The sequence below is a fragment of the Accipiter gentilis genome, chromosome 6, assembly GCF_929443795.1.
Source record: "Accipiter gentilis chromosome 6, bAccGen1.1, whole genome shotgun sequence".
Taxonomy (NCBI): domain Eukaryota; kingdom Metazoa; phylum Chordata; class Aves; order Accipitriformes; family Accipitridae; genus Astur; species Astur gentilis.
The window spans coordinates 34578680-34605553 of record NC_064885.1 but is presented as its reverse complement, the minus strand read 5'-3'; the positions used below and the strand labels follow the sequence as shown (position 1 = coordinate 34605553).

Below are 26874 nucleotides of genomic sequence, written 5' to 3'. Positions count from 1 at the left end.
TTAGCAGATCAGCCCAGAATGTCCCTCTTGTTGCTGATAAAGCACTAGAAGACCCATCCTGCAAGGCATTCAGCACACATCCCCTCTTTCAGCATCTGTGTCCTTGCTACACAGAGCTTTAAGCAAGGTCAGGCATCTTGGTGATAGTATAATAGCTGCCATGTGGGCAAAGTTGAGCTGGCTTACTTGTAATTTAGTCCATGTGAAGATCATGCCCTAACAAGGTCAGGCAAAGCGGGATGGAGGACGAGAGGGGCATTTATGGCTCATCTTCCACCTGATTCTGCTACTGTGTTTCAGGAGAGAAGCCAGAGAGGAGAAATAGGCTGGGACTCTGCAGGCTGTTTCTGCCATCACCTGAGAAGAAGAGTTCACATCCATGGTGACAGCTGACCAGGTGGCACTGGTGGAGGTGGGAGAGTGTTTGGGGACATGGCAGGGGGATGAGTGGCAGGGGATGGAGGGATTCAGGCATGAGGGTGTCCCACTGCAGCTCTCGGGACACTTTCAAGCAGCTCTGGAATCAGGACTGAAAAGTCCCAGTGTGGTAAGACAGGGTAATATTCTTCAAGTATGAATCTAAAGATCAGTCTGTTTCTAATCACAGGCCTACCACAATGTTGTGGCAGGATGGTTACAGCCATACAAAGAAGGAGAAATGGGAAGTGAATCTGCAACAATGCGAGTTTCCCCCCAGAACTTGGCATCACCTTGAACTGCAGCCGTTTCAGTTTCCCCTGTGCCAAAGCAAGCACGGTCATAAGTCACAGGGCAAGCCAGAAGCCTCTGCTCAGCAGGAAGACGCAAAAAGCTGCCAAATCATGGGGAACACAAACACACAACCAGGCTTTTGTTTGTGCCTCCTAAAGGCAGTCCAACAGAAACAACAAATTTCTGGACTTTATGTGGCTTCTTCTAAAAACAGAACATAAGGGCAAGTTCTTGAATCAAAGGTGCTACTGTGTGAGCAGAGACATCTCAAGAGAGAGGCTTTTGCTTTCTTAGCGCGAAATTTGAAATAGGGAGAAAGCAGATGCATGATGTAACCTCTTATTCGATACATTTAGTGGTGTTTGGCTAGGCCATAGAAACTGATAAGCAAAGGTGACAGAGGGACTGTTTTTCTTTCACTTCACACCTGAATCATAGCTTTATTGCTGCTGATTTCATATTGGTAGAATAGTAAGGCGAATTGGGCTCAACAGCTGTTTTTACAGAGACAGACATAAGCTACGATATTTAAACAAGGAATCTGAACTTTCTGCAGAATTACAGGATCAATTCTGCATCAAAAATTTCTCTTTAGCTTCAAATCCAGGGATGTTTGCAACATATAGACCATTTTATGCTTCTTGGATTTCAAAGGTCTGCATTCTTCAAAGACTGTTTATCCTATTTTGCATAATGATTTCACCACAATATTTTCCTGCTCAGCATCTGAATCTTAGGATAACAACTTATTTCTTAGTAGTGACATTTACTCAAGCTCTAAATGCTTCGCTGTTAAACAGAAGATAATTCAGTGGACTTATACTCACATTTACACTCGTATGATGCTCTTCAGCCTGACCTGTTTGTAAACTGGGGGCATACCCTTTGGAAGTATCATATGTTCATAATTCCCATTGAAATCTTAAAGATGTGGCAGTGCTCAACACCTCTGACAATTGGGGTATGTATGTTTCATCCAAATCTGTCTGTATTTCATACAGCAACTTGTTAAAAAAAGATTTAACATGTACCCTGGTAAAGCAGAAAATGCCAGATGCAGTATACAGTAGAAGCAGGAGGTACCTTTGACTGCAGCGAAGAGGACACATATTCGCGTTTCTCATGCCTCTTCCATTTCCCATGCAAAACACACTCTTATTCAAGCAGTTTTGTCAGACTGTGAAAATGGCAGGAACTCACCGAAACAGGCTTTTTCCTATTAGTAGGGCCTCTGAATGAGTGCTATATAAACAAGCACCTTTTCTTATGTTACAGGAAATAGAACTAAGTCACGATAACTGGAGGAGGCCGGGGGGAATGATAGGGAGCTCTTGGAGAGAGTTGCAGAACTTAGGCACTGAAAGTCACAGCAAGTGAAAACACCTGCATCTGACCAGAACCACCACTGCCTTTTGGCTTTGGGCTTTCTCATAAACTGAGCTCACTCCACTTTTAAACAAACAGCTAACCCTCACCACTTCATAGAAGTGGGGAGAATCCTACTTGGTTGTTGACTTATGTGAACAAGTAAAGGAATAGACGGCATGGAGTTGGTGGGGTTTCACCACGCAAGGAAGGTGATAGACTCTGCTGGACCAGTTCTAGGGGAGTAAGTCTCCTGAATGGTGCAGACAAAAGAGAGAGAGGATCAACCAGGAACAGGATGTACTGTCTGCTCTCAGCGCAATCTGCTGTGATACCGTCCTCTGCTTACTTACAGTAGGGTTGTATCTGGCATACATCAGACTGCTGGTATAGATTTGTCTGATATGAAAAGCATGTTAAACATTTGGATGTCTGTTGTTGTGTTTTTTGGTTTGTTTGTTTTTTTTAGCCAGGCCTTAAAATACGTTGGTAAAACACCGGTAACAGATCTCTTCCTGTCAGTAAACCACGTAAAGCTTCAGATTTCAGAATACACACTTGTTAATTGTGGCTTAATTTGGGAATATCTGCTTATGTGAGTTTCCGTCATTCACAAAAGCAATCAGAGTGAAAGGATAGGAGTAAATCTGTAAGTACTACAGAATAAGACCATAGATATTCATACAAACCTGCAAAAGGATTCACTTACTCTTTTCAAAAAGCATCGGGCAAGAAGCTCAGGGTTTTCAATGCAATTTTCTATCTCCTTAAGGAAAATCCTGAGGGGGAGAAAGGAAAGCAAACAGTAATGTAACATCCTACTCGCACTGTGTGCTAGTTTCTGTGTAAATCCAGCTGAAAGCCTACATTTTTGTAGTAAGAGGATTCCATGGGGAAGGTAACAATTCTGACACACAAAGAAAAACATTATATATATATTTTAGAAAAATGGGACGTGGTTCACAGATGATTGCCTAAATCACCAATATTCTGTTTTCATCTGCTCACAAGCATCTGATACATCTGGTTCCTCTGGCTGTTGAGATTTGTTTCCAATATGAAGCCCAAACACCTGCTTCCCATTTGGTTATGAGCATTTTTCAGAACAGCTAGAAAAGACAGAAAAGGTCTGTCTGATGCAGTTGCTTGATCAGCAAGCAGTGAAAATATGGGATATAGCCAAAGGCTTCTGCAGTGGCAGTCAATGCACTAAGCCTTTAGAAAAAGAAAGACCAGGCTTGCAAAGGGAGGGGAACGTCATTCTCCAAATGGAAGACACATTCTTTCAAAATAATACATAAACCAAAAAGAATTTTTCTACTGTGTATCAACTACTCTGGCATAATATTTAAACTTGCAAAAGAGGGACTTTTTAATTTATTTTGTTCAACTGTTTGTTATATCTTACAGGCCATTATTATCCAAAAGAATTCCTAAATTCTCACTTCGGCTACAGCCAGTTTTACTTAATTGAGGCTAGGAAAAGCAGGAAATTTGCTGAAGTAGCCCTAAGCTTTGTTTTGAAATATGATCAAAAAGAGGTTAATCTTGTTCATAATTGGTATTCTGTAGTTATGGGCACTAGATCACCTTGTCCACAGTGTGGACAAGGCTTCTGGAAAGGTTTATCATCATGTCAAGGATGAAATTCCTTAAGAAAAGTGCTATCAAATATATCATGTCTTCTGATGTGATAACAGAAATATAGGACAAATAAGCTGAACACTAAGAAAACTTCCTCACAGAGGAGTTTTGCCAGAGAGAGAATATTGGGATTTAGTCCTGTGACATCTACCAGTGTACCAAGAGAGGTGGTAAAATACTCGCCATTAGGGACATTCAAAATGGATAATGCCAGGGGAAATCTCAAGTAAATGCACAAAGGGTATAATCTTTCACAAAAAAAAGATTAAATAGATGATCTCAGAAGTCTTCTCCACACATGGGTTTTATAGAATACACAGAGGCAAAGTGAGGATAACTTTTCCTGCCTGCATATGTGCGAGCATGACAAAGCACCCCACATAAAAGGAGTAGAAATGACAGTAGCACCCGAGGGCGCAGGACAATCGCCAGTTCCCACGTGCCTGTTGTGGAATTCGTAGATTTCTGGGAGGTTCCCAAAAAGAATTTCCTTCTTGTTCTGGAGTGCAGATGGAATCAGATGTACTAAATTGGGATTGTCCATTTCTGAAGCATATCCCTGCAGAGAAGAGTGGAAAATAAAACCAGCCTGTTTTTACCAGGGAAGTACTGTGTCTGAGACACTGAAAAGCCCCAGTCTGTGTGCTTTTTGTTCTCAACAGAGCTTATAAAGGCTTCTCCTATGCCGGCTTCATTGTTGCACCCATGAATTTCTGATGCTTCTAATTTTCCCCAGAGATTTTACCCCTGATAGCTGTGCAAACACATTTTTAACTACAAATGGACAGATTACTGGATTAACAAAAAAGATGAAATGATGTCCCTAGGATTCAAAAGCCATTTTGGTCATGTAGGGATGGAAACTGCTAAGTTTGATAGACACATATCTTTCTGCTACACTGCTTCACTGCAAAAGGGTTAGTCGGACTGTGGTATTTAGCTTGATTATTCAGTTGTTTCTTGTAGAAACTGGATTGTGTTTCTTCAATAAAAACTTCGAGAGAAGAACATTCTGAGTGCAGAATTTAAATGCAAAAGTAATATATCAATTATCAGAGCTGTCATCTCCCACAGATCAAATCCAATAAAGAAGCAACCACCACATGGTTGCAAAAAGAAACTACCCAGTCCTTCAAGTCCCACCCAAATACAAGCATGATTGAGCCCTACTCAGCCTCCATCCTCCCACAGACTAGAGACCCCAGACTCCGCACACACAGAGTATGCTGGTATCCTATGAGTTTCAAAAGCTCAAGAGTTACATTTGTGGTGTAAGCAGCTCTTTTCTGTGTTCAGACACTGCATGGGACTATACACAAGAGGAGGAAGAGGGCCTTCTTTTTTCTCAATCATTTTCCAAACTTACATTCACAGAAATTTAGTGTCTGTTCCCATGGAAATCAAGGGTGCTGTTTCTGAAGCCTATTGATGATATTTTGAAAAGGCACATTATTAACTATTCCTCTGTCCCTAACTTTGAGAACCATGCAACATTTATCATTCTGTGGGCTGGGATTAGAAAATGTGCCTCTTCCTTTAAGCCCTGAGGAAAGATGTTCAAAACATCCTTCTCGTTTTCCATCTCCAAGGCTGAGCTATCTTGCTAACAGAGCCTGTGTATTCTAGACGCTAAGTGGGAGGTGAGAGTGCTCAGCCCATGAAGGATGTGCATCTGCAGTGATGTCTTAGAGGTTAAGCACCAGAAGTCACTACAGAAGAATTTCTTACCTCTATTATACTTTGAAGTTCTTCTACATAAACCCGTTCTGTTTCTATCAGCTCATTGATTATGTGGCTAAAAAAGAAGAAAGGTGGAAAGTTATAGTGTTTACCAACAGTTCAACATAGCACACATGAAAGTAAAAATGGTTTTCCTTGTATATTCCTCTTTATGCCTCCGACTATGTAAAAAAACCCCTCCTGTGGCACCTCTGAAGGTCATTTCTCCATACTTCAATATTGTGCCTTAAAATATTGTTCAGCTTAAAAGTCCTGAACATCCCTTGAACTATTTTTTTTCAGCTCGTTTTAAACTTCATTTTGGTTGCTTCCATTATTTTTATACCTACAAATTTGAATAAAAAGATTTAAAATGCCCCAGAAGGCAAACAAAAAATGTTTCCTCTTCTAATCATAACTAACAATACTCAATAAAAGAGGGTTATATTTCCCAAGGCTATGTTACATTTCTGGTTTACTTTCTCTTATGAAATAAACAAAATTGGTGATCAGGCTTCCTTTCTTTAATACATTGTAAAAGCGGGCAACAGGATGATGTCAGAAGTCTGAAAACATGGAGGTAAATTAGAGTAAAATATTTATACAATATTTTGGACTTTTCATTTCTAATACTAGTTCAATGCTTCTAGGTAACTTGGAGACATATATCTTGAAATGCCTGATTTATTTCACAGAAATATGAATGTAACCAATTCACTTTTGGACAAATAACTAATTAGATTTTAAAATAAAATTGCATTAAATTCCTCAACTTTTTTCATGCATGAGTTGTCCCATATTCTCAAGAAGATGGTCTCTTTAATATTCTTATGAACTGAGTTTTCAGGATAGCTCTTCCAGAGCTTTGAGCAGTTTGTCCAAGTAGAAAAGGACTAATGCCTATTATTCCTTTCCTGGTCCATACTTCACAAGAGTCTGTAACCACACAGCTACATCAAGCAAAAACACATCAACAGATGGACACCAGGGAGTAACATCTAGAGGAACTGGAGTATGGCCAGTCATAAGCAGCACACAACCTGAGGCTAGTAAAAGTGTAGGCAACTATTGGCATCAATACTGGCACATGCATTTGTCCAATATCTCCCTGGACATATGTTAGGGTAAGGATGAAATTGGTGGTGGGTAGAAAGATGAAAAATATCTTATGCTTGGAGAACCTTCTACCTCAGGAGCTACCTGCCACTTTACACATACAATCAGTAGCATTAATCCCAGGTTTTCCCCTGGAAATGTACTTGTCCAGTATGCCATTGACCAGCCAAAGACATGATGGTGTGTCTGGAGGGTAGCCTCCAGAGTAGATGTTACAGGAACCTGGGGTGGGGGTTGTTGAAAAAATACAGATTTCTGCTATTTTGGTAAAAAGCTCTCCAAGAGACCGGAGGAGATAGAAATCTGCTCCTCTGCTGCCTAGGGCCAGAAGCTTGAAGCCTCTCAAGGCTGCTTTCTACAGGAAAATATAGAGACAGGAAAGTGACTTTTATCGCTCCTGCTGGGATGATTGCTCTATGTCTGGTTACCTGGTTTTTATATATCATACAACAGTCACGAAATCAGCCAGACCCCATTAGCCCTTTATATCATGAACCACATTTACACTGTTGCATCCACTGTGAAGGGATTTTGTCATCCTCTGCATTTTTTAGGATGTCCTTTTTGAGATTAATAAATTAAATGCACTTCTGATAAAGCCTCCTTTAAATGGTATGGCCAGGCATTTGAAAGTAAAATACTCACATTTCAGGCAGCTTGAAATGCAAAAGCACTGACTGAAACCTTACGTGGTTACTAAAATAGATTCATTGATTTCCTTCAGATTTACCCAGTCTTTTTCAAGGCAATATGTTTTTGCAGGCTAGGTGGGGACCACTTACTCTGGTCTCGTAGGCTATTACTGCTTTATGGACCACTGCTTAAGAAACATTATAAATACTGAGAAGACTAGACCTTACCTTCAACTGACCCATAAAGTTTCAAATTTTGTCATAAAATAACTAGGATTTCATAGGCATCTTGCCTTAATGCCTTAAGTAAAGACAAAATTGCAGAGTGTCTGTCACAAGGTAGGGAAATGGGTCAGAGCTGTACCCTGTATGCTCCAGGAGTCCTGACTCCAATTAGTTAACTCCACATTGATCTCAAACTGAAATATTTATGCAGAGGAAAGCCACATCTAGCAATAGGGAAAAAATGATCTCACCCTTCATGACTGAGCAATACTATTGAGCAAACACGGGTGCAAAGGGATTCTGCAGTACTATGCATGATCTCATAAAGACAAGCTGTGTTGGACTCTAACCCATGTAAAAGCTCCATCCACGTTTCCCTGAATTTACACACCTTTGAGCTGGAAAATATGTTTGGGATATGCTCAGAGAACTAGATTACTCCTCACAAGATAGAGATATATGCTACTTTGATGAACCTTCATGAGAATTGCACAGTCAATGGCAAAAATGTCCAAAACGTTATTTTACAAACATTAGCACTTGCTTTTACAGCTGACTGAAAGAAATAAAACTTTTATGGTTAAATATGCCTTTCCTTTTAACAGCTATTGAAGTTACTGCATAGACCAGATGCAAAGGGGGACAAGCAGATTGCTACTGTTCTAGCATCACTATCACATGCAGTGCTGCAAAGAAATCATGAGGACAATGCACAACTTGTTTCTGGAGTCAAAAACGTAGGCTGGCTATAAACTGAACTAACATACCTCATCAAGCTCAAGCCACTAATGGTTATCGAGCTACAACACAAACTCTAGTGGCAGGAACTTGTTGAATCAGACAGGTGTTTGGTGGTCACTATCTACTTCAAACTAAGCAGTTCAAATTTTATTTGTCACTCTGGCTATCAGCTTCAGTAGAGAAATTGGAGATTCAGTTGTCCGGGTAGGCAGCTAATAGCAGATAAAATAAAACAGACACATGCAAGTATAACTTCCTCTGCAAACTTCATATTTGCATTGGCACAACAGTGTGGCCATAGAAACCGTGCATACATCCTACCTGCGTACACAGCTATGGTCTTTGCAATGATACACAGAATATTTTAACTTTTAGCACTCTTCAGAGCCAAAGCATGGTTATATTCTTGGTTCCCTTGGTAGACCTAAGAACTACTGCTCCACGCTTACTTCATGAATTGGAGAACAGGTTTGACACTGTTTGAAAAGGTTGTTCCATCAGTTATAAGTTTTGAAATATCATCTTTAACTTCAGCTCTAACCTAAATTTATCTTAAGGAAATATCAAATTCTGTTTATTATTTCTGTTCTCCAGATCCAGAAGACCTAAAATTTCATGTTGCAGCAATTGGAACTTCGTGAGGTTTATTTAATGCTCACAATTCACATTTCCAAAGAGCTGCTGCATTGTTTAAAAAAACACAACAGAGCAGGCATGACAAAATCACGACAGAAACTTAATGTTTTTAAGTTTTAAATTAATCTTTGATTTTAAGTTCATCTTACTGTTGAAAGATGCTTATTTACCTGCAAATAAGACATAGATCTTCCAGATGTTATTTAGTCTGTAACCTAACAGATTACATCAGGACTGACTCTGAAGCAAACCCAACCCTTAGCTAACAATTATACCTGAAAAGCAAATTATTAGTCCATAGGTTTCCTAGTAACTGTCATAAACAAACAACAGTGTGGTGCCTGTCAAAAGCGCAACTGAATGTAATCCAATAAGTAGAACAGAGGCCTTTAGGATATTTTACTATCCAGCTTTCTATGAAAGATGAAGCAAAAATGAATTCTTTTAATCTTTTCTGAATCCTGGTTTAACATAGAGTACCAGCTCTTGAATCCCCATTTTAAGAAATCTGGTTTTTTAATTGATTTACTAATACTAATTTTGTTTGGAAACTTTGTCCATTCAGAGCATTAAAAAAAAAAAAAAAAATCATGTATGAGGAATGTTTTATTAGAGGAAGTTCTGTGGGACTCCTAAGATACTGCTATTGTAGTTATGGGGTTATTATAAAATCTAACACAATTCTTTAAGAAGATTTGATTTTATTATTTAACTTAATTCTGTATGTAGACTTATATTAAGAGCAAATGCCTTAGCTTTTTAAGTGTTATGAAAAACTTAACTAATCCTTTCACTTCTTGTAAAGGTGGTGCTAGCCATTTTATCCTCTCAGTTTCAATAACAATGAAACGAAGACAAAACCATGATGGTATTTCTTCAGCTCCTGGTTAGAGTTCAAGAGCTTTGTATCTCTAAACCATGAGTCTGTACATAACGGGTAATCATTTTCCAATACTTCTCCACAGTGAGAGAGCAGGATTTGCTGCCTAAATAAGGCCTTCACTGCTCAGGGGTTTGGGGCAGGGGGGCGGTGTTGTTGGTTTTTTTGTTTTTACCTTTAGTCTTTTACCACCCACAAATTGTGTCCACGTGAAAAAAGAGGATTTTGACCAAACATCCAGCATTCTGTCAGACTCAGCACACATGCTTTAGAGCTGTTTTTACACTTGCCTCTTAGTACCCATAGCCAAGTACATCTCTGGGATTTCCTACTTGGAACACAGGAGCTGTATGCTTAAGCCTCCCACTGTCCCCAAAGCAGAATACCTCTCATGCTTCTGCAAAGAGCTGGTGGGTGCAAATTCTATTCCCAAGGCTGCCACTGGTTGGAAGTGTTGCATGATAAAATCCATCTATCTCTACCTGTAACCATCCCACAGTCTCCGGATGTTATTTTATATCATTACAACACTATTCTTCTGAAAGTGTTATTCTCTGTTTCTTTCTCTAACAGGGTTGGTGCTACAGCAGCCACCAGGAACACTCAGCACAAACCCATCAGAAAAGAGCCTTCCTTAGCTCCAGCGGACCCGGAGTAACTTACCTGAATTGCTCTCCAAATAATAACCATAGCAGCAAAATCTCAAACATTAAAGGTTGTTGTACATGAATCACTCTCTTGTCAAACTGTTAACAATATAAAGCTGTGTACTTGGTCAAGGACCTTCCACGGACCTTAGAATTGCCCTGACAAAGATGCAATTTAAGAACAGTAAATTAAAAAGCTGCATAAGTGTGTCTTGTTGCTGTGGAGAAAAGCATTAAGAGGGTATAAAAGAGCTACTTTTATGCTCACTGTGTGAGCATGCTAGGTTGGTAAATGATGAAGTAGGGAGATCACTATATGGCACAAGGGATTTAATGGCATTTGAGATAGTCTAATGGCCTAGAAAACTGGTAGTGACATCATCTGATTCACATCAAGCCACGAGGGGTGAAATGTGAAATGGTCATCTCTTCCAGGATGTCATGGGGCAGGAAGGGTAACTCAGCATGCACCTGCTGCAAGTATCAAGTTTAAGGAAAAGACGATGCAGCAATTGACAGGACTATTGTCACAGGCGGTTCTTCCAACTCCCTTTTTCCCTTGTACGGTCTCAGCAAGGATGACTAGGTTAGAAGTAATTTCTGGTGACCAGCTACATCATAAATCCTCTTTACGTTGTCCAACATTTGGAGAAAGCTAATACTGCAAATGCAAACATACATTGTTTCTAAAAGCAACAGGACATTGGACTGTAGATAAGAAATGAAGACAAATGCAACTAAACCATTGCCTTTCTAACTGCTAAGAAGAAAGTACAGGCACCAGGGTTCACCCTAATGTTTCTGTCAATAATATCAGAAATTAAACAAAAGGTGAAACAGTGAAGGAATGAAAAAGCATATCAGAAAAATTAAGAACATAAGCTAATCAATGGCAGAGCAGAGATATGGGCCCTACTGTAGTTAAGAGTTTTAAACTTAGCTCACAGTTCATTCAGTGTCTCTCTTTTTTCTGTGTCCATGTCCAAACTACATAGCAAAGTGTCCTGCAGATTTCTATCAGCTTCAGAGGGCTTTTCTGCAGCCTCCAGTGCTGTCACATACATTCCTCACCAGCCTAAACCAGGGACTGGTCTCTTGGAGGTAGCAGCAGATGCAGCACTGATGTATCTGCCACCCCACCTGCTTTTGTATTTGCTTTCCCCTTCACAGAGAAACATGAAGAAAGGAGATGGAGCCAGGAGAGACCTCTTGAAAACTTGCCCTTGGTGCTAAGGGACTGTTCATGGTTTGGCCAGTAAGTATGAGAACTTGCATCCTATAAACACACTTGTTGCAGTTGGCTGTGTGTGAGAGGATTCGGAGGTAATTTCCGAATAGAAGCAGCTTGCAGCCTTGACTTTGGACTCAGCGTTGTGATTACAGCAAAGACCCCAACACTCCCCTTGGTGACTGGAAACTGGAGAAAAACCAGGTGTAACTGGGTTGTGTGAGGTAAAGAAGAGGGGAGATCTTCCACACTCCATTGTTCTTTCACTTCAGAGACGTTTTACAAGACTATGTGGTTTGGATGGCAGCACTCCAAAGAAAACAAACCTGAATTGGCTGAAGTTTATGGGCAGCTCTCACAAGGATAGTTCCTCACCAAGATCATTGCCAAGTAAGCAGGTCATCTCAGCACAGATGGTGAAGGATTAGGCATCTGACCTGAAGGTCTAAGGTTTCCACGGAGTCCCAGAAATCTGTAAGATCCTACCTGTAGGCATCCTTGTTGCCAGTAAACCTTAATTCCACTGGAGTATACTTGCTCCTTCGCCAGAGAAAGAGAGACTCAACAAATCAGAAGAGTTCCAAAGGTGGAATATTCTGGTCCCAATAATACCTGACCACACCTAGCTTTCCTGGTGTGGAAACAGTGACGTGAAACACTGCTCAGGAAACCAAGGCCAGCTTTCCCTCTGTGGAGGGAGTTTATTATGTGTCCTAGCAGAGAGGGCTCAGCCACCACTAACCTGGCAAAGCACCCTGTATGGCAGAGCCTTTGCAGCTACCGTAACTTGGCAGAATTAGGATGTGGCTGTGGCAGGAAGAGATCACACACAGACCCACTGATGCGATGTTGTCAGATGTTCCTCCAGCAAAGGAAACTTCTTGTTATGGGAAACAGTTAAAGTGCATGAACTAGCTCACATTTCTTTGAATTATTGATCTGGGTTTCTAATGAAACATCATGGCCTTCATTACTACTAAGACCACATTTCCCACAGGTGTGATTTCACACCAGTTTGCTTTGGGCAGATTATTCTTGTTTTGGCAACCATGGCATCCTGTGGCCCTGCAGCACTGCTGAGATTATCGCACATTGAGCTAGTTTCTGCCACTCCTGGCTTTGAGGGGAACTGCAGTGCCAGCACAATAAGGGTGATAAGAAAGGAGAAAGTAATAGGAAAATTATTTCTACTTTGTCATTAGTGCTCTCTCTGACCACTGGCAGGTTAGTCATGCCATGCTGAAGTGAAGTAAAAAAATGACTGCATAAAGGATTCTCTCCAACAGGGGTGAGAATGTAGGAGCTGCAAAGGACAGCAAAGCATCAGGAGGAGACTTGGTTTTAGCCAATGTCATAAGTGAAACCTTGAAACTGAGGTAAGTGCTGGTATTAATTAGCACCTTTCACTTGTAGTGGTGCATTTCTCTATCTGTCACTGCCTGTGCTGACATTTAGCCCAAATGTAGCTATTTATATTCCTCTGGATTGTGCGAATAGCAGCTAGCAATGTTGCTAACCAAGTATAAACTAATCCTGCTCTGCATTGCCTTATTGCAACAAAACTTTGTCAATAGGTATTTGTATGAGTTGGCTTCTTCTGGTAACTGAGAGCACACTACTAGGAAGGTCCTTACCACAGTGACCATCAAGAAGACTTGTACCAGCCCATTATATATTAATAACTCTTCCTCCTTCCTTCTCCCTTAATAAGAGAAAAAAAGGAAACATAATTGAATGGCTGGCCAAGCTCCCCAGGTGTGTCTGGTCATGCAACCCCATGCAGCGCTACAGGCTTGCAGAAGAGTGGCTGGAAAGCTGCCCAGCGGAAAAGGACCTGGGGGTGTTGGTCAACAGCCGGCTGAATATGAGCCAGCAGTGTGCCCAGGTGGACAAAAAGGCCAATGGCATCCTGGTCTGTATCAGAAATAGTGTGGCCGGTAGGAGCAGGGAGGTGATTTTTCCCCTGTACTCAGCACTGGTGAGGCTGCACCTTGAGTACTGTGTTCGATTTTGGGGCCCTCGCTACAGGACAGACATGGAGGTGCTGGAGCGTGTCCGGAGAAGGGCAACCAAGCTGGTGAAGGGTCTCTAGCACAAGTCTTATGAGGAGCGGCTGAGGGAACTGGGGTTGTTTAGTCTGGAGAAGAGGAGGCTGAGGGGAGACCGTATCGCTCTCTACAACTGCCTGAAAGGAGGTTGTAGCGAGGTGGGTGCTGGTCTCTTCTGTCGGGTGGCTGGAGATAGGACGAGAGGAAATGGCCTCAGGTTGCACCAGGGGAGGTTTAGATTGGATATTAGGAAAAATTTCTTCACAGAAAGGGTTGTCAAGCGTTGGAACAGGCTGCCCAGGGAAGCGGTTGAGCCACCATCCCTGGAGGTATTTAGAAGACCTGTAGATGTGGCACTTAGGGACGTGGTGGACTTGGCAGTGCTAGGTTAATGGTTGGACTCAATGATGTTAAAGGTCTTTTTCAACCTAAATGAGTCCATGATTCTATTCTATGGTTATGCAGGTCTGTATCACGATAATTCTGGCAGGAGCAGTGTCAGATGGTTTCTCTGCTGTGACATGTGCTACCTTAAAAACCCGTGTCAAATATAATGAAGCACTAAGCAGAAATAATATCCAGAGACTACCACAACCTATTAATATCTCCTCTGGCTAAATCTCAGTGGCTTTTTGCTCATACAGTTACTATTTGTGCATCCTGCTCAGATGGCAACATAGAACTAATTCAGGATTTTTGTTTCCATAGCTGTGCTTCTTTTCTAACAAACTCATTGGCTCACTCCCATTCACAGATCTTCTTTCTATGCCAGGATTTGCTATCACAGGTGCCTGTCCTTATAAGAAGTCTTTTCCCAGAAGAAGAATTGGAGCCATCAAATAGAATTAAACCAGTGACCTTTTCTGAAAAAAAAACCAAAAACAACAAAAAAACACCAAAACACCAAAAACAAAACAAACAAAAAAAAACACAAAAACCCCCCTACCCATAAATCATAATTGGTGCTCCAAAATTATTACGCTACAGAAAACCTGTCTGCATGACTGATGTGGAGCCAGCAAAAGTGGCACTTGCACATGGGTACTCCATATCTGTCTTGCAAAAATGCATGGTGCCTGGAAGATGAAAATTTAATATTTTCAACAGCTGAAATAGCAGAATACCAGTGTGCAAGAGCAAAATGCTCAGCTGAATTTATTAAATTAATAAAAATAAAATAAACATTACTTTTATAAATATATCTAATTTAGATAGTGATCTACTTAAATTGAAAATGCTGTCTCTTTTAATACCTGAGGCTTCAAAAACAAGAGAAAGGACTGAACAGAACTTTGTGCAGTGCAACAGATACATATACTTAGAATAAACATCAACATTGGATAGAGTTGGACATAAGAGATGTGAGAGTGAAAATTTCACTGGCCTGCAAAAATGAGCACAGTGGTAAAGACCTTCTTGGCCCAGCACTCCGGCTAGTCTTAAGTGTTGTTAAATTTCTATTTCTGAATGTAAATAAAATCTAACAAAATTACATTTTTTGCAATGGTATCTCCTTTGTAGGTAGTAAATGGTGAAAATCTCACTGTCTTGGTGTAAATAGAACCAGCAATCACTAGCACATCCAGTTTTGAATTAGAAATTGCTACAATAAATTCTAAGACTGGTCTAATCTTAAAATCTCAAAATTATCTCTGTGCTATGGAATCAAAAGAAATGACAGCATGTAAGCTGCTGCATAGAGGAAACTTCCATTCCACCTACATAATTGCTTTTAAGAGGAATTTTTTTTCATTTCTCACAGGGCCAAAAGTGCCTTTTCTACTCGAGAAGTATTCTCAGCTGAGCTTGTGCAACAGGTCAAGTGAAATTTAAGTAATGAGTCAGTTGCTGTACTTTACTTGCTAAAGTGGAATGAAAGATCACTCTGGACATAAGAACATTTGTTTGAATGGAACTTTATATTTGTTAGTTGATATAGAAAACATTTCTGAATTCTCTGACACATATTCCTTTTTTTTTTTTAATGAAAAAGAGCAATGCCTTGAAAGAACAATGATTGCTCTTAAAGTACATTTCATGGCTGCAACTAACTTTGAGAAACATAAGGGATTTAGGTTGTACGCTCCATCTCGTCTGGAAATTAGTGTCCCTTAGTGAAGATATTGTAATTGCCTGCCTAGGTGATTCTGTTCTGCTGCAACATCAAATGGATTTGCTCAAATTATTATGGAAGTTCTGAGCAGAAGGACTGTATCTTTGTTAGAAATATATTTCACCACCTAAGTCACCATTTATAATATTTTGCTGCTTCTGAAATGATCTGTTCTCTTCATATATAAGGAATTGTCCCACATTCATTGTTCCCAAAACAAATGACCTTGGGGAAATATTTTTATATATCTTAATTAGTTGACCTACATTATAGGAACCAGAACATAGTTGTTAATGGAGAGGCAAATTAATTAAGTCACCTACAGAGAGGAATAATATGAATAGAGGACTAAAAGTCAAGCAAGAGTTGTTTCTCATCTCAGCTGTGCATGTACACTGAAATGATGCAGCTCTGTACAGAAATTTGAGCTAGCTTTAGACAATGTGGATGCTGCAGACTGGTCCTTACTGTAGGCCAAAATAACATGCCAAGTAGCTGAGTAAATATTTGTCAACTATCCATATTTGTGAACTACCCATCAGGCCCACCTTGTGATTTTGGTTTTTTAACCTTGCAGCTGCGCCATTTCTATTTGTATAAAGATACATCTAGCTCTGTGATATTTCAGCATTGAGTAATCAAATAGCTAAAAGCAGGTGAATAATCTATAGATCAAATTTGCTACTAATGTAACTGCTAAGTGGTATTAGGCCATATTTTAGTAGATTGTAGTAGGTTGTTGGTAGATTGTTATCCATACAACCTACTACACACACACATGCTTGTAAAATGTCTGCATGTAACTGAGACACTGCAGGTTAACAGGCTGCTCCCATACTGTGGAGACATCCATGTAATTTCTTAGCACTGTTTGCTTGCTTGAGATTATAAGTATTTACATACCGGCCACAGAATTAACTTAATTACTCAAATTTCACTATTCTTCCTTAGAAATATTATCCAACCAAAAGCAAACATTCTGATTTCTTAGGGCCAGGGAGATCTAGTATAGCTGGATCTTTCATTTACTACAGGAAAGTATATTGCATAAAGGACTTAAAGTGAGGATAGGGGAGAAAGAAGTAATTCTTCACTACACTTGCCTAAGAATGGATTTGATCTGCTAAACTGAAGTCATTATGGGTACTCAAGTTTACCAGCCAACAAAGGAAACTCACTGCTTTTTAAAATATAAAAATATAAATTCATACATATATGTATAAAAATTAAATTAATGTTATTAATATACTTATGTTGAGATTTACCCTCTTACTTGCTTCTAGCTAATAAGGACTAGAACATACAGTCACAGATTATATTCAAAAGGTAAGACCTCTAAAATAAAGCATTCCAGATTTTGCATGTCCTAGAGTTGTGGGAAATTCACAGAGTTCCTGTGTTCTGGAAGCCATTTCCTTCCTGGATGCTTTTTTCTTAAAAGTTGGAAATAGAGCAGGTGAAAGATCTCTAGATATGTAATAGTTTCTGGCTTTTGCAAAAACTATTTAACAGCTTTTTTCCATGTTCGCCCTGACTTTTAAAACAGAAACTACTTTCAGTTTACATGCAGTATATTTTTTCCATTCCTTTGTAGACATAATATCCAAATACCACTTGACCTCATTGAGCAAGAAATCTGATAAAGGCTGACAGTGCTGTGGATTTTCCCACACGGAGTGGTAAAGCGTGATATTTGAAAAAGGGCTTTTTTAATAAAAGCAAAAGTTACAACAGTAAAACCACAAAACTTTCAAACAGACAAGTCCAAAAAAATAAAACCCAAAGTAGGTTAAAGGAAGCTTAATGGGAACTATTTATACTGAGAATTCACGTTGACTACTACAGCTCAGACTCTAAGTAAACCAAAAACATGCCCACAGCCTCTCTCCAAAATTCTGTGTAATCTCAGGTGGGTATCCTTGCTGAGCTGGTGTGACAGTGAAGGATCTAGGCACATGTGACTCTACTCCATACAGATTCCTACACCACCCCAATCTCTTACTCCAGAGCACCTGTGTTAGGTGATGCGACTAACATCTCTCATGCCTGTGGTACTCACTCATCCTGTCCCTGCAAGGACCTTTTGTGCCGTGCAGAGTCATTTTGGATTGGGATAGAGAAGCTCAACATGAAACAATTGTTCACTTCATGCAATTGGCAACACAAATACTATCCTGAAGGGCCCACTGCTGGAGGAAGAGGAGTGCTCCAGTGGTTTTGATTCTTATAGCAAATCTGCTCTTGACAGCTTTGTTCTCAGAGATTTTGGAAGGCTGTTTAGGTAGAAGGAGGAATTAGTTTTATTATTAAAATTAATCATAATTGATTTTACAGACAGCCCTGAGTTTACGTTGGAGAGGACAGACCAGAGAAGGGCACGTTGCACTTGGAAGGGAGGGGATGGATTTGGTGAAGATTCTTAGCTCCTGTGTGGGTTTGTATTTCAGTCTGAGATGCGACCCTAAGGAAAATCCATCCTGCAAAATCCGCTTCTCCCTGTAACAGGACACAGCATTGTCCCAGATTTAAAATCGACGGTCCTCCTGCCCAAGCTTTGGTAGATCTCTTGGATATACCCTGCTTTTAAATGTCCTCAAGAATCAGTATTCTGTGGGGCTTGGGGGAAATAAACCAGGCGTTAGTTACATGACAATGTGAATGGAACAGGGAAAGAAAATTCTGACAAGCTAAAATGGAATTTATGGGAGCAGCTGGAACACATATTCCACTTTGGTTAACCTCTTCTTGGCAAATTTATATCAGTAAGTTAGTTGTGAACTGCCATGGCTGAGGAGCAAACGCATCCTTTCTGTGTGTGTGTCATGCTTTCTCCACAGCGGTAATCTGGGGCAGAGGGGCAGGCAAGGACCATACATCCATACCATCTGCAGCTCCCACACTCCAGCCAGCAGTGGCTGGGAATCACAGCTCTTGGCAACCTCCATATCCATTTACTAAGCTATACTTTGGACAACTGTCTACCACACCTCTGGAATGCAGCTTGCAGAATTTAGTCATAAACTTAGAGAAGGAAGGAGAGACACTCTCTGCTGGAAGATATTCCAAACTTAGAAAGCAGCTTTAGAGAACTGTAGGATATATTCCAGCTGGAAAATGCGTTCAAAGGGCCACTTTACAGAAGACTCTTATAATTGCAGATTGCAAGAAACTGGGAGGATATTACCCAGTATTTGAGTAACAGTATTACCCCTGTTTCTTACTTTTTTGTCTAAGCAGCTGCTAATGGCCAATGTCCAAGATAATACAATGGGACAGATAGATTTCTGGGCTCATCCAGGACTGCCATTCCTCTGCTTCTTTTCCCTGGAAGAATAGGAAGCTTGGTTTATCAGTCTCAGTGGCTGTTACAGGTCTTACACAAGCCTTGCCCACATGGGAAATGTCTAGTTTGCCACTTCAGTGTTTGTAGTTAGAACTGGAGCTGGGTGCAGTTGCAATGGTGACTGGAAGAGGTAAGAGCATGCCACACCACGGAGAGCTGTTACAGATGTTGGAACTCTTGGTGTCCTCTGCCCACCCAGTAAGTCTGGCCTGAGGGTACTAGTGAGGGATCAGCACAGACAAACAGAACCTATACATTTTTTATCAAGCACAGCACGCTCGCTGCCACGTTATTTAGCTCTAATTCAGGTCAGATGCCGTAAGGGCAAGACCGTCCATACTAGTTTGTCCAACATGGCTGTTAACCAGGCAACAGCATTTGAAGGCAGGTTTGTAGTAAATGCAAATATGCAAATGCAGAAATGCAAATAAAGCATGTAGTGGTTTAATCCGGCAGGCTGCTGAACACCACGCAGCCACTCACTCACTCCTCACCCCTGCAGTGGGATGGGGGAGAGAATTGAGGGCGGGGGGGGGAGGAAGTAAAATTTGTGGGTTGAGCTAAAGACAATTTAATAGGACAGAAAAGGAAGGGAAAATAATAATAATAATCATCATCATAATATATATAAAAAAGTGATGTACAATGCAATTGCTCACCACTTCCCACTAGAAGCTACAGAGAAAGATCAGCAACAGTGTATTGAATAATCTGGATAGGAACTGGAACTTTGCAGAGTCTGCAGTGGATCTGCTTGACACACAAGGGATACTATATAGAACAGCATTCCTGGGTAGACCCTTGTGAGGAAAGAATGTTCCTGCCGGATGAAAAAATGTAAGTGAATTTTCAGAAGTAAATACAGCATTCTAAACATGAATATGTCACAAATCTTCCAAACCTGTTATTATATTCCCAGTTAATGAGCAGCTTGTTAAATGCAGGAAGTCAAGCCAGTGGTGATTTACTGAAGAGTGCAATTGATAAATCACTGTTCCATTGCATCACTAGCTACACAGGACTGAGTGATTTCCCATCTGCTATGTCCTGCCTGCTACTGTCCTGCAAACCATGCAATTATTTAGGTCAGCCCAGTGTGGGTGCAAATCACTGACATCCTGATTAGGCAACATGGTGTGCTCTTTGTGCTGCTGTAAACGACAATGTGAAGTGCTCAGCACTCCTTCATGAGCTAACTGACATACAGGAGCTGCATGTTTTTAACTTCAGATCAGTTTAAAAACAGATTTCATTGGAACTGGCGTGAACATGCGTGGGGAAGACAGGTATGCTTTGGCAGCTGTCTGGAGAATTTTATACCCTGAGAGGTGTGATTGCTCCTAGTTTGTTTCAGTGGTTTCTTAGCCTGGAGACTGTCACTGTCCTGCCCTTTAAAGAGAAAGCAGCACCATCTGAGGTGGTATAAAATCATACCAGTGCCTTTCCTTCTCTTTTCCCATCCATCAGCTTGGCAGTGATAACAGGGCTGAGTAACATCCTCTCCTCCTTGGTTTGTGCCTATGATACCTGGGATTTCTAGGTGTCCTTCATGCAAGTACAAAGGCGAAGGACTGTCAACCTGCTACGTCATAGCAAAGCAAGTTTTTATGAAGAGGTGATATAGATAGCTACAGTTAGGGGAGAAACAAACATAGGAGCCTGCAGGCCCGCATGTGCTTCTTCAGACAAGATGCATCCCAGCCCAGCCCAACACAAAGCAGCCTTTATTTGCATATGCTCTATAAACCCTGAGATGGATCAGGGCATGGGAGAGAGCAGAAGATTAGTAAAGTCCTGGACAGGCGTAGGAAGTAGCCATCCAATAGAGGATGCAGATTGCCCACCATCAACTACATACTTGCTAAATTTCCAATGCTTTTCAAGTGGGGGACACACGTTCCTGTGACACAGGGCAAGACAGAAGATACCTCTGATCCTAATCTCCCCATGTGCCTAAAACAAACCAGCCATCCAGTATGTGCATGTGGCCAGCTGCATTCCAGGAGCCTGCCCAGAGCCAGCAGGCAGCAGAACAACTGTGTAGAAAACAAGTTGAGGAATTCCTAGAATTTCAGAAGAGTATTAAAATAACCTTAGTATCCAACAGCAAGCAGGTATGAGAGATAATAGCAGAAGTGGCTGCTTATCCCTCTTTGGTACTTGATTAAGTGCAAATTTTGTAAGAAAGCATGTGAATGTTGAGAGTATTTATTTCAGCTTTTCTCTACCTCCCAGATTCTTTGGGAGCAAGGACACAAGTATTTCAGGAAGCCTCCAGAACACTAAATAAACCACTGTATTGTAACAATAAGATTTTTTATCTCCTGTTCATAATAATTTTCCCAGTCCCCAGAACTATTTGGATCTATAGCAGGAATATGTCTCCTCTTGCTATTCTACACACATTTCTATCAGCAGCAAGATCTCCCTACATGGCAGCATACACTTCACTTCAAAGATCTACCCAACCCTTTAGGCTGTAATTAGACTTGTAACTGCTGGAGCCAATCTGCCCAACAGGGAAACTTCTCTGAAAACAAAGATTTTGTAAAGGTTGAAAGAGACGATGGTAAACAAGAAATGGCTAGTGGCTTCTTGAAATTTCTCCTGCTGACTGCTCTTTCATTAAGGCTGGTGAAAGAAAACAATTCTCTGTGCCTAACAATAAAGTCAAGAACACAGTTTCTCTTTTAAAATGTAGGCTCCAAGTTCTTCCCCTCTACCAGCTGAAAGTTTTCATGAGTCTAGAAGCTAGACTGGAAAGACACACTGTTGGAGTTCTTACGAACTTATGTCTCAACCACTCACTAAAATCACCTTACCTCAATTGTAATAGAAGTTTATATTATATTATATTATATTATATTATATTATATTATATTATATTATATTTCATTATATTACATTATATTATATTACATTGCATTACATTACATTGTGAAATTTATTACCTCTTGCATTTACACACTGTAGGGAAATGTTTGCAATGGATCTTATTTATGCTGTATAAAAGCAGAAACTCATTCCCCCTTTTGGGGTTGTTCAGTCTGGAAAAGAGAAGGCTCCAGGGAGACAATATTATGGCCTTTCAAAATATAAAGGGAGCTTATAAGAAAGAGACATTTATCAAGGCCTGTAGTGACAGGACAAGGGGGCAATGGTTTTAAACTGAAAGAGGGTAGATTTAGATTGGACATAAGGAAGAAATCTTTTATGATGAGGGTGGTGAGGCACTGGAACAGGTTGCCCGGAGAAGCTGTGGATGTCCCATCCCTGGAAGTATTCAAAGCCAGGTTGGATGGGCCTTTGAGCAACCTGGTCTAGTGAAAGATGTCCCTGCCCCCCGTGGTAGGGGGGGATGGACTAGGTGATGTTTGGTTCCTTTCCAACACAAACCATTTTATGATTCTATGATTTTTCTCTGTCTCCTCTAGAAACTCTGCATCTTTGGCCAATAGCTAATAAAATCAGGGATCTTAGCTCTTCTCTCCTACCATACGCAGCTCTGATGATTCCAACAAGCACTTGGACACCAAAGCTTTTAGCAGCACTCCCTGAGCTACTAGTATTTTTGACACCAGTCCACACCTAAATTTAGCAATTCCCAGACCTAATGTCAGTGCAATTTTGCTATTGCTGATTTAGAATAGGGCTCTGGCTCAATATTCTCATTCTGAAAATAGTTTCTAATTCTTCACCCAGGGCAGAAGTGCTATCCTGTTCTACCACACAACCTGATGATTCAGTGATATACTTAGTTATTCCCATGTTCAGGGTGATGCACGTATTTATGAACCTCCCCAGTCCTTGTTAGATCAGTAAGACTGAGGGTAGGCCTGACCCAGATATTAAGATACATGGAATTTAAAGGATTCTTAAATTTAAATCATACCCAAATCTGCAGTTGGAACCTGTCATTTAAAGGTGCAAACACCTTCAGGCATAGACCTGCAGGTTGCACACTCCAGGATGAGTTTGCAAAGTAACAGCTGACTGCTGCTGTGCAGAAGTCATGCCAGATGCTCCACGGATTTCCTCAGCATGTAAAGCAAACTTTATGTGCATGTTCAGAGGATAAGCAATGACTTTGGACTGTGTACATGTTTGGAGACTGTATTGCATGTGTACAGAAGTGCTCCATGCATATGCAATAGCCAGGGCCATCCCATATTCATAAACTGGACTCTCTTTCATTTAAGTCCCATAAATGATACCTCAGACTCCAAACCCTAGAGCTGGTCATTCATGAAGTTGATTCTATCTGAATATAAGCTCTAGGAGAGCTTACAGTCTCATGAGAATTTAATTCAGAAAGCAGGGGTTATGCTGCTTACGTGACATGCCACATCTGAGTACAAAACCACCAATGCCTTGCAATTTTCCATCTTATTATTCAGTGGTGATAGACATGAATGAAAATTAGACACAAGTAACACTATTGTAACTCCTGCCACTCCACACCTATTGCTTCAATATACATGCTGCTGTGCTTATAAGTGATCACTGTCAAGACCATATTGACAACCCATTGATAACATCAACACCACGTGCAAGATCTGGGGGGTCATCTCATGAAAAAAGAGTTAAGCTGTGGTCAGAAAGTCCAGAAAAACATGTCATACTTTTGTGTTTTCAAAGTGAAGCACTAACACTGACTAGCAAGGTCTCCCAGCCCTTGTTGCAAGATGGACGAGAAAAATGATGGGTGAATCAGATCCAAAGCCAATCAACCAGAAAATACTCCAGATGTGCAGGAAATTCAGTTTTGTATCTGATGGGGATCAATATCAACTGTTTGGATGCAGTTTCTTGATCAGTTTATCCACTCCATTACTATGAAGGAATAAATATGCACCTCTGCATGCTCCCAGTCACTCCATCCCGCCAGCTCCCTTGCATTTGACAGTGATTGTACACCAGCATGGACACTCAGATAAACTGGTTAGCAAGACAAGTTGACCCAACTCAAAACTATCTTCACAGAAAGAAAAAAAGTCATACTAATTGCACAGTTGCTAGCTCTGGACAAAGGATACAAAGGGACTACAGGGGGTGGGAGTGGGGAGAGAAAGAGGAAAGGACAGTAAGCAGCAGCCCTAAATGAGCCTAGACTGATTGTGAAACCATCATCAGAACAGACCTATGAATCAGATTTCCTTTCATAAAATGATACCACAGAATATCTGACCAAATCAGCTCCCCATAATAATGTTTGAACATAAATTGCAAAATATCGCAGTAATGTAGGTAATGCATATAAGATACTAAGGAGTGCAGCAGTTAGGACTCCAGGAGCTTTGGTCAGTTTGCTACAATAAGATCTATACAGGCTGCCTACAGCCATTTGTGTAATTGAAGTAGAAAGGGTTGCCTTCCTTGTGATTTTATCAAAAATGCCCAACTATTTCATATTTACAGTCTAAGCTCAGAGTCACGTGATATGAAAGATCTTCAGATTTCTCATACAAGACAACATCTCATGGATACACAGAAAGATTTGAAAATGCAAACTAAAAGGCCCTCGGAATATGATATAACAAGAGAACTATGATGGCCACCTGAAAGTAAAGGCAATGAGTCCGACGTTATGATTTTTGAATGGAGGCTGCTGGTTTGGCTTATCAAACAGAACTGCGCTTCTGGATTTAAAAATCGTCTTTCTACTGACTAAATACGTCCTCCCATGAATCTTAGGCCCAGACTCTGTATACTGGGCTGCACTGGACAACGCAACAGTTAGGGCACACAGATGCTCTTTGATCATGCTAGTCCATCCTGTGGGAATGGGTCTACGTGATCAAGAAGGCAGCAAACTGGGCCACAGGCACCTATCGCAACCCCTCCGAGAGCACCATGCGACTTCGTCAGGGCTCCGCGTAGACTCAAAAGCTCAGAAGCATTAAATGACGGATGTCTGACCCTAACCTCCTTGTAAAATTACTTCATGGGTAAGCAGACTTCTGTGTTACTTTTACTTTTCTAGAAAGGAATGGCTTTAAGGAAATTCCCTCCTACCTTCCTCTCCCACTGGGCAAAAATAGCTAAAAGGACATTGCTCATACCAGGAGTAGAAAACAGCAGCAGCAGAGCAGCTTAACATAAATCTGCAGGAATTGGAATTCATTCTACAAAATTGTGACATCTAGGTCTTTCTCCCCGTTCCGTTGAATCTTATCAACCCATTATTTATGCTGAAATAGGGCCTGAAGTCTCCAGCCAGAGGTGAGGCCAACTCTGCCAGATGGCTGTATACATACAAGGAATCAGGCTGTCTAAAATCCCATTCCTGCAAGCATGTGACTGTACTCTCCGGCATCAGTTCTCAAGCATCAGTCCTTATGCCAATAAACCACTTTGGTCTCTAAACACCTCCAAAGACCAAAGCCTGGGTGCACTGTATTAGTGCATGACAGGGTGTGATTCACACACAGAGTGGGTGTTTCCTGGACAAAAACATGTGTGAGGTGCTCTTTAGAACAGCAGGCTTTGTAAGTGCTGTTTCCTTTTTTATTGGTTTAGATATGCAACCTGCTATGCACCTCTGTCAGGGCTGAGGCCAAAGTGGACAAGATATGGCTGGGATGGAGTGTTAAAGATTTAATTTATAAACAAATAAGGGTGATGCCCTAAAAAAACCCTCCCTAAGAAAGTTAGTAGGGAAAAGGAAGAGGTGGAGCTTTATTTCTAAGTAAGTTTTTATCTAAACGGAGGATCTGACCCTAACAGGATTTCAGTTTAAAAAAAAAAAAAAAAAAAAAAAGGAAAGAGAGAGAGACAAGTCCATTTTTTTAATTACTGGAAAATAAAATCCCTGAAGTGATACAGTTAGAAACTTTCTCACTGTAATTTCTGGTCAGAAGCAGGATGAAGTCTGCTTACTTCACTGACAAAGATGCCTTTTTTAAATTGGGGAGAATTTGGATCAACCAAGACAGGAAATTAGTGAGCACAAATGAAAGGTTGTTTATCCTTTGAGCAGATGGCACTTTTCAGGAGAGAAGTGGACACAACTGTAAGACAAACTCAGTCACACCAAACTAAGTCTATTTGTAGTGCTGATTAGAAGCAGTTGCTTTTGTTCAACAATTTAAATACCTCTGACTTTGCTTTCTATGGACCTAGTTCTTAGAATCTTGTAATTATGTCTGAATTGTGTTTCCCTATACACACGCCTTAAATTTTAAAGGTATCTCCTCATTTTGAAAATGTGACTCCTTGAAGCTGTATTTTCTGGAAACTGAGTTATCAAGAAACAGATAACACGGAAATATATGGGGTTTAATTTTTAAATGTCTTTGGAACATTTGACTTTGGAAGGCTCCAAGTTCAGGCTTTTTCATGCTTCTGTTCGGCCAGCTGGCCTCCTACACATTAAAAATATTAAGTTAAAACTGCATGCTTATAGTCAGATTTGGATGAAGCATAAACGTATCATGGTTTAGGTTTTTTTTACAGATAGTTGTGGAAGGAAGAATCCACCTGCTATCTTTTTTTTTTTCCTCTCTGGTTTACCAATTTCAGCTGAAAATTAAAACAGGATAAACTGGTATCACCAGCCAAGAAATTGGTGCTCTAGAGTTTTTAAAATATCTATCATTGAGAATGTCTCTTTCTGAAAGAGACCGTTTTATCACTGGTAAAATGCTCAAATGCGATGACACCTAAAAGAAAGAATGAAGAATAAAGCTATGAAAAAACCCATCTCTGAACTGGGGAAGGAATCAGCAATTATCATTTTGGTACGAAAAATGAATGATGCTTTGTATATAAGGTTATTTCTACTGCTATTTAAACACTGCTTAGATAGCATGCCAAATTTACACAAT

At 40.5% G+C, this 26874-nt stretch overlaps 1 protein-coding gene across 12 annotated transcripts in view; it reads right to left on the bottom strand.

The window, feature by feature from the left end:
• Positions 1 to 26874, bottom strand: part of LOC126039961 (guanine nucleotide exchange factor DBS-like) — a 210890-nt gene that overhangs the window by 67129 nt on the left and 116887 nt on the right. For all 12 annotated transcript variants that reach the window (XM_049803865.1, XM_049803868.1, XM_049803863.1 and 9 more), the window contains 3 exons: positions 5449 to 5515; positions 4164 to 4279; positions 2786 to 2855 (listed from right to left, as the gene is read on the bottom strand). In XM_049803865.1, the coding sequence (XP_049659822.1) occupies positions 2786 to 2855; positions 4164 to 4279; positions 5449 to 5515 (253 nt within the window). The remainder of the gene's footprint in view (positions 1 to 2785; positions 2856 to 4163; positions 4280 to 5448; positions 5516 to 26874) is intronic.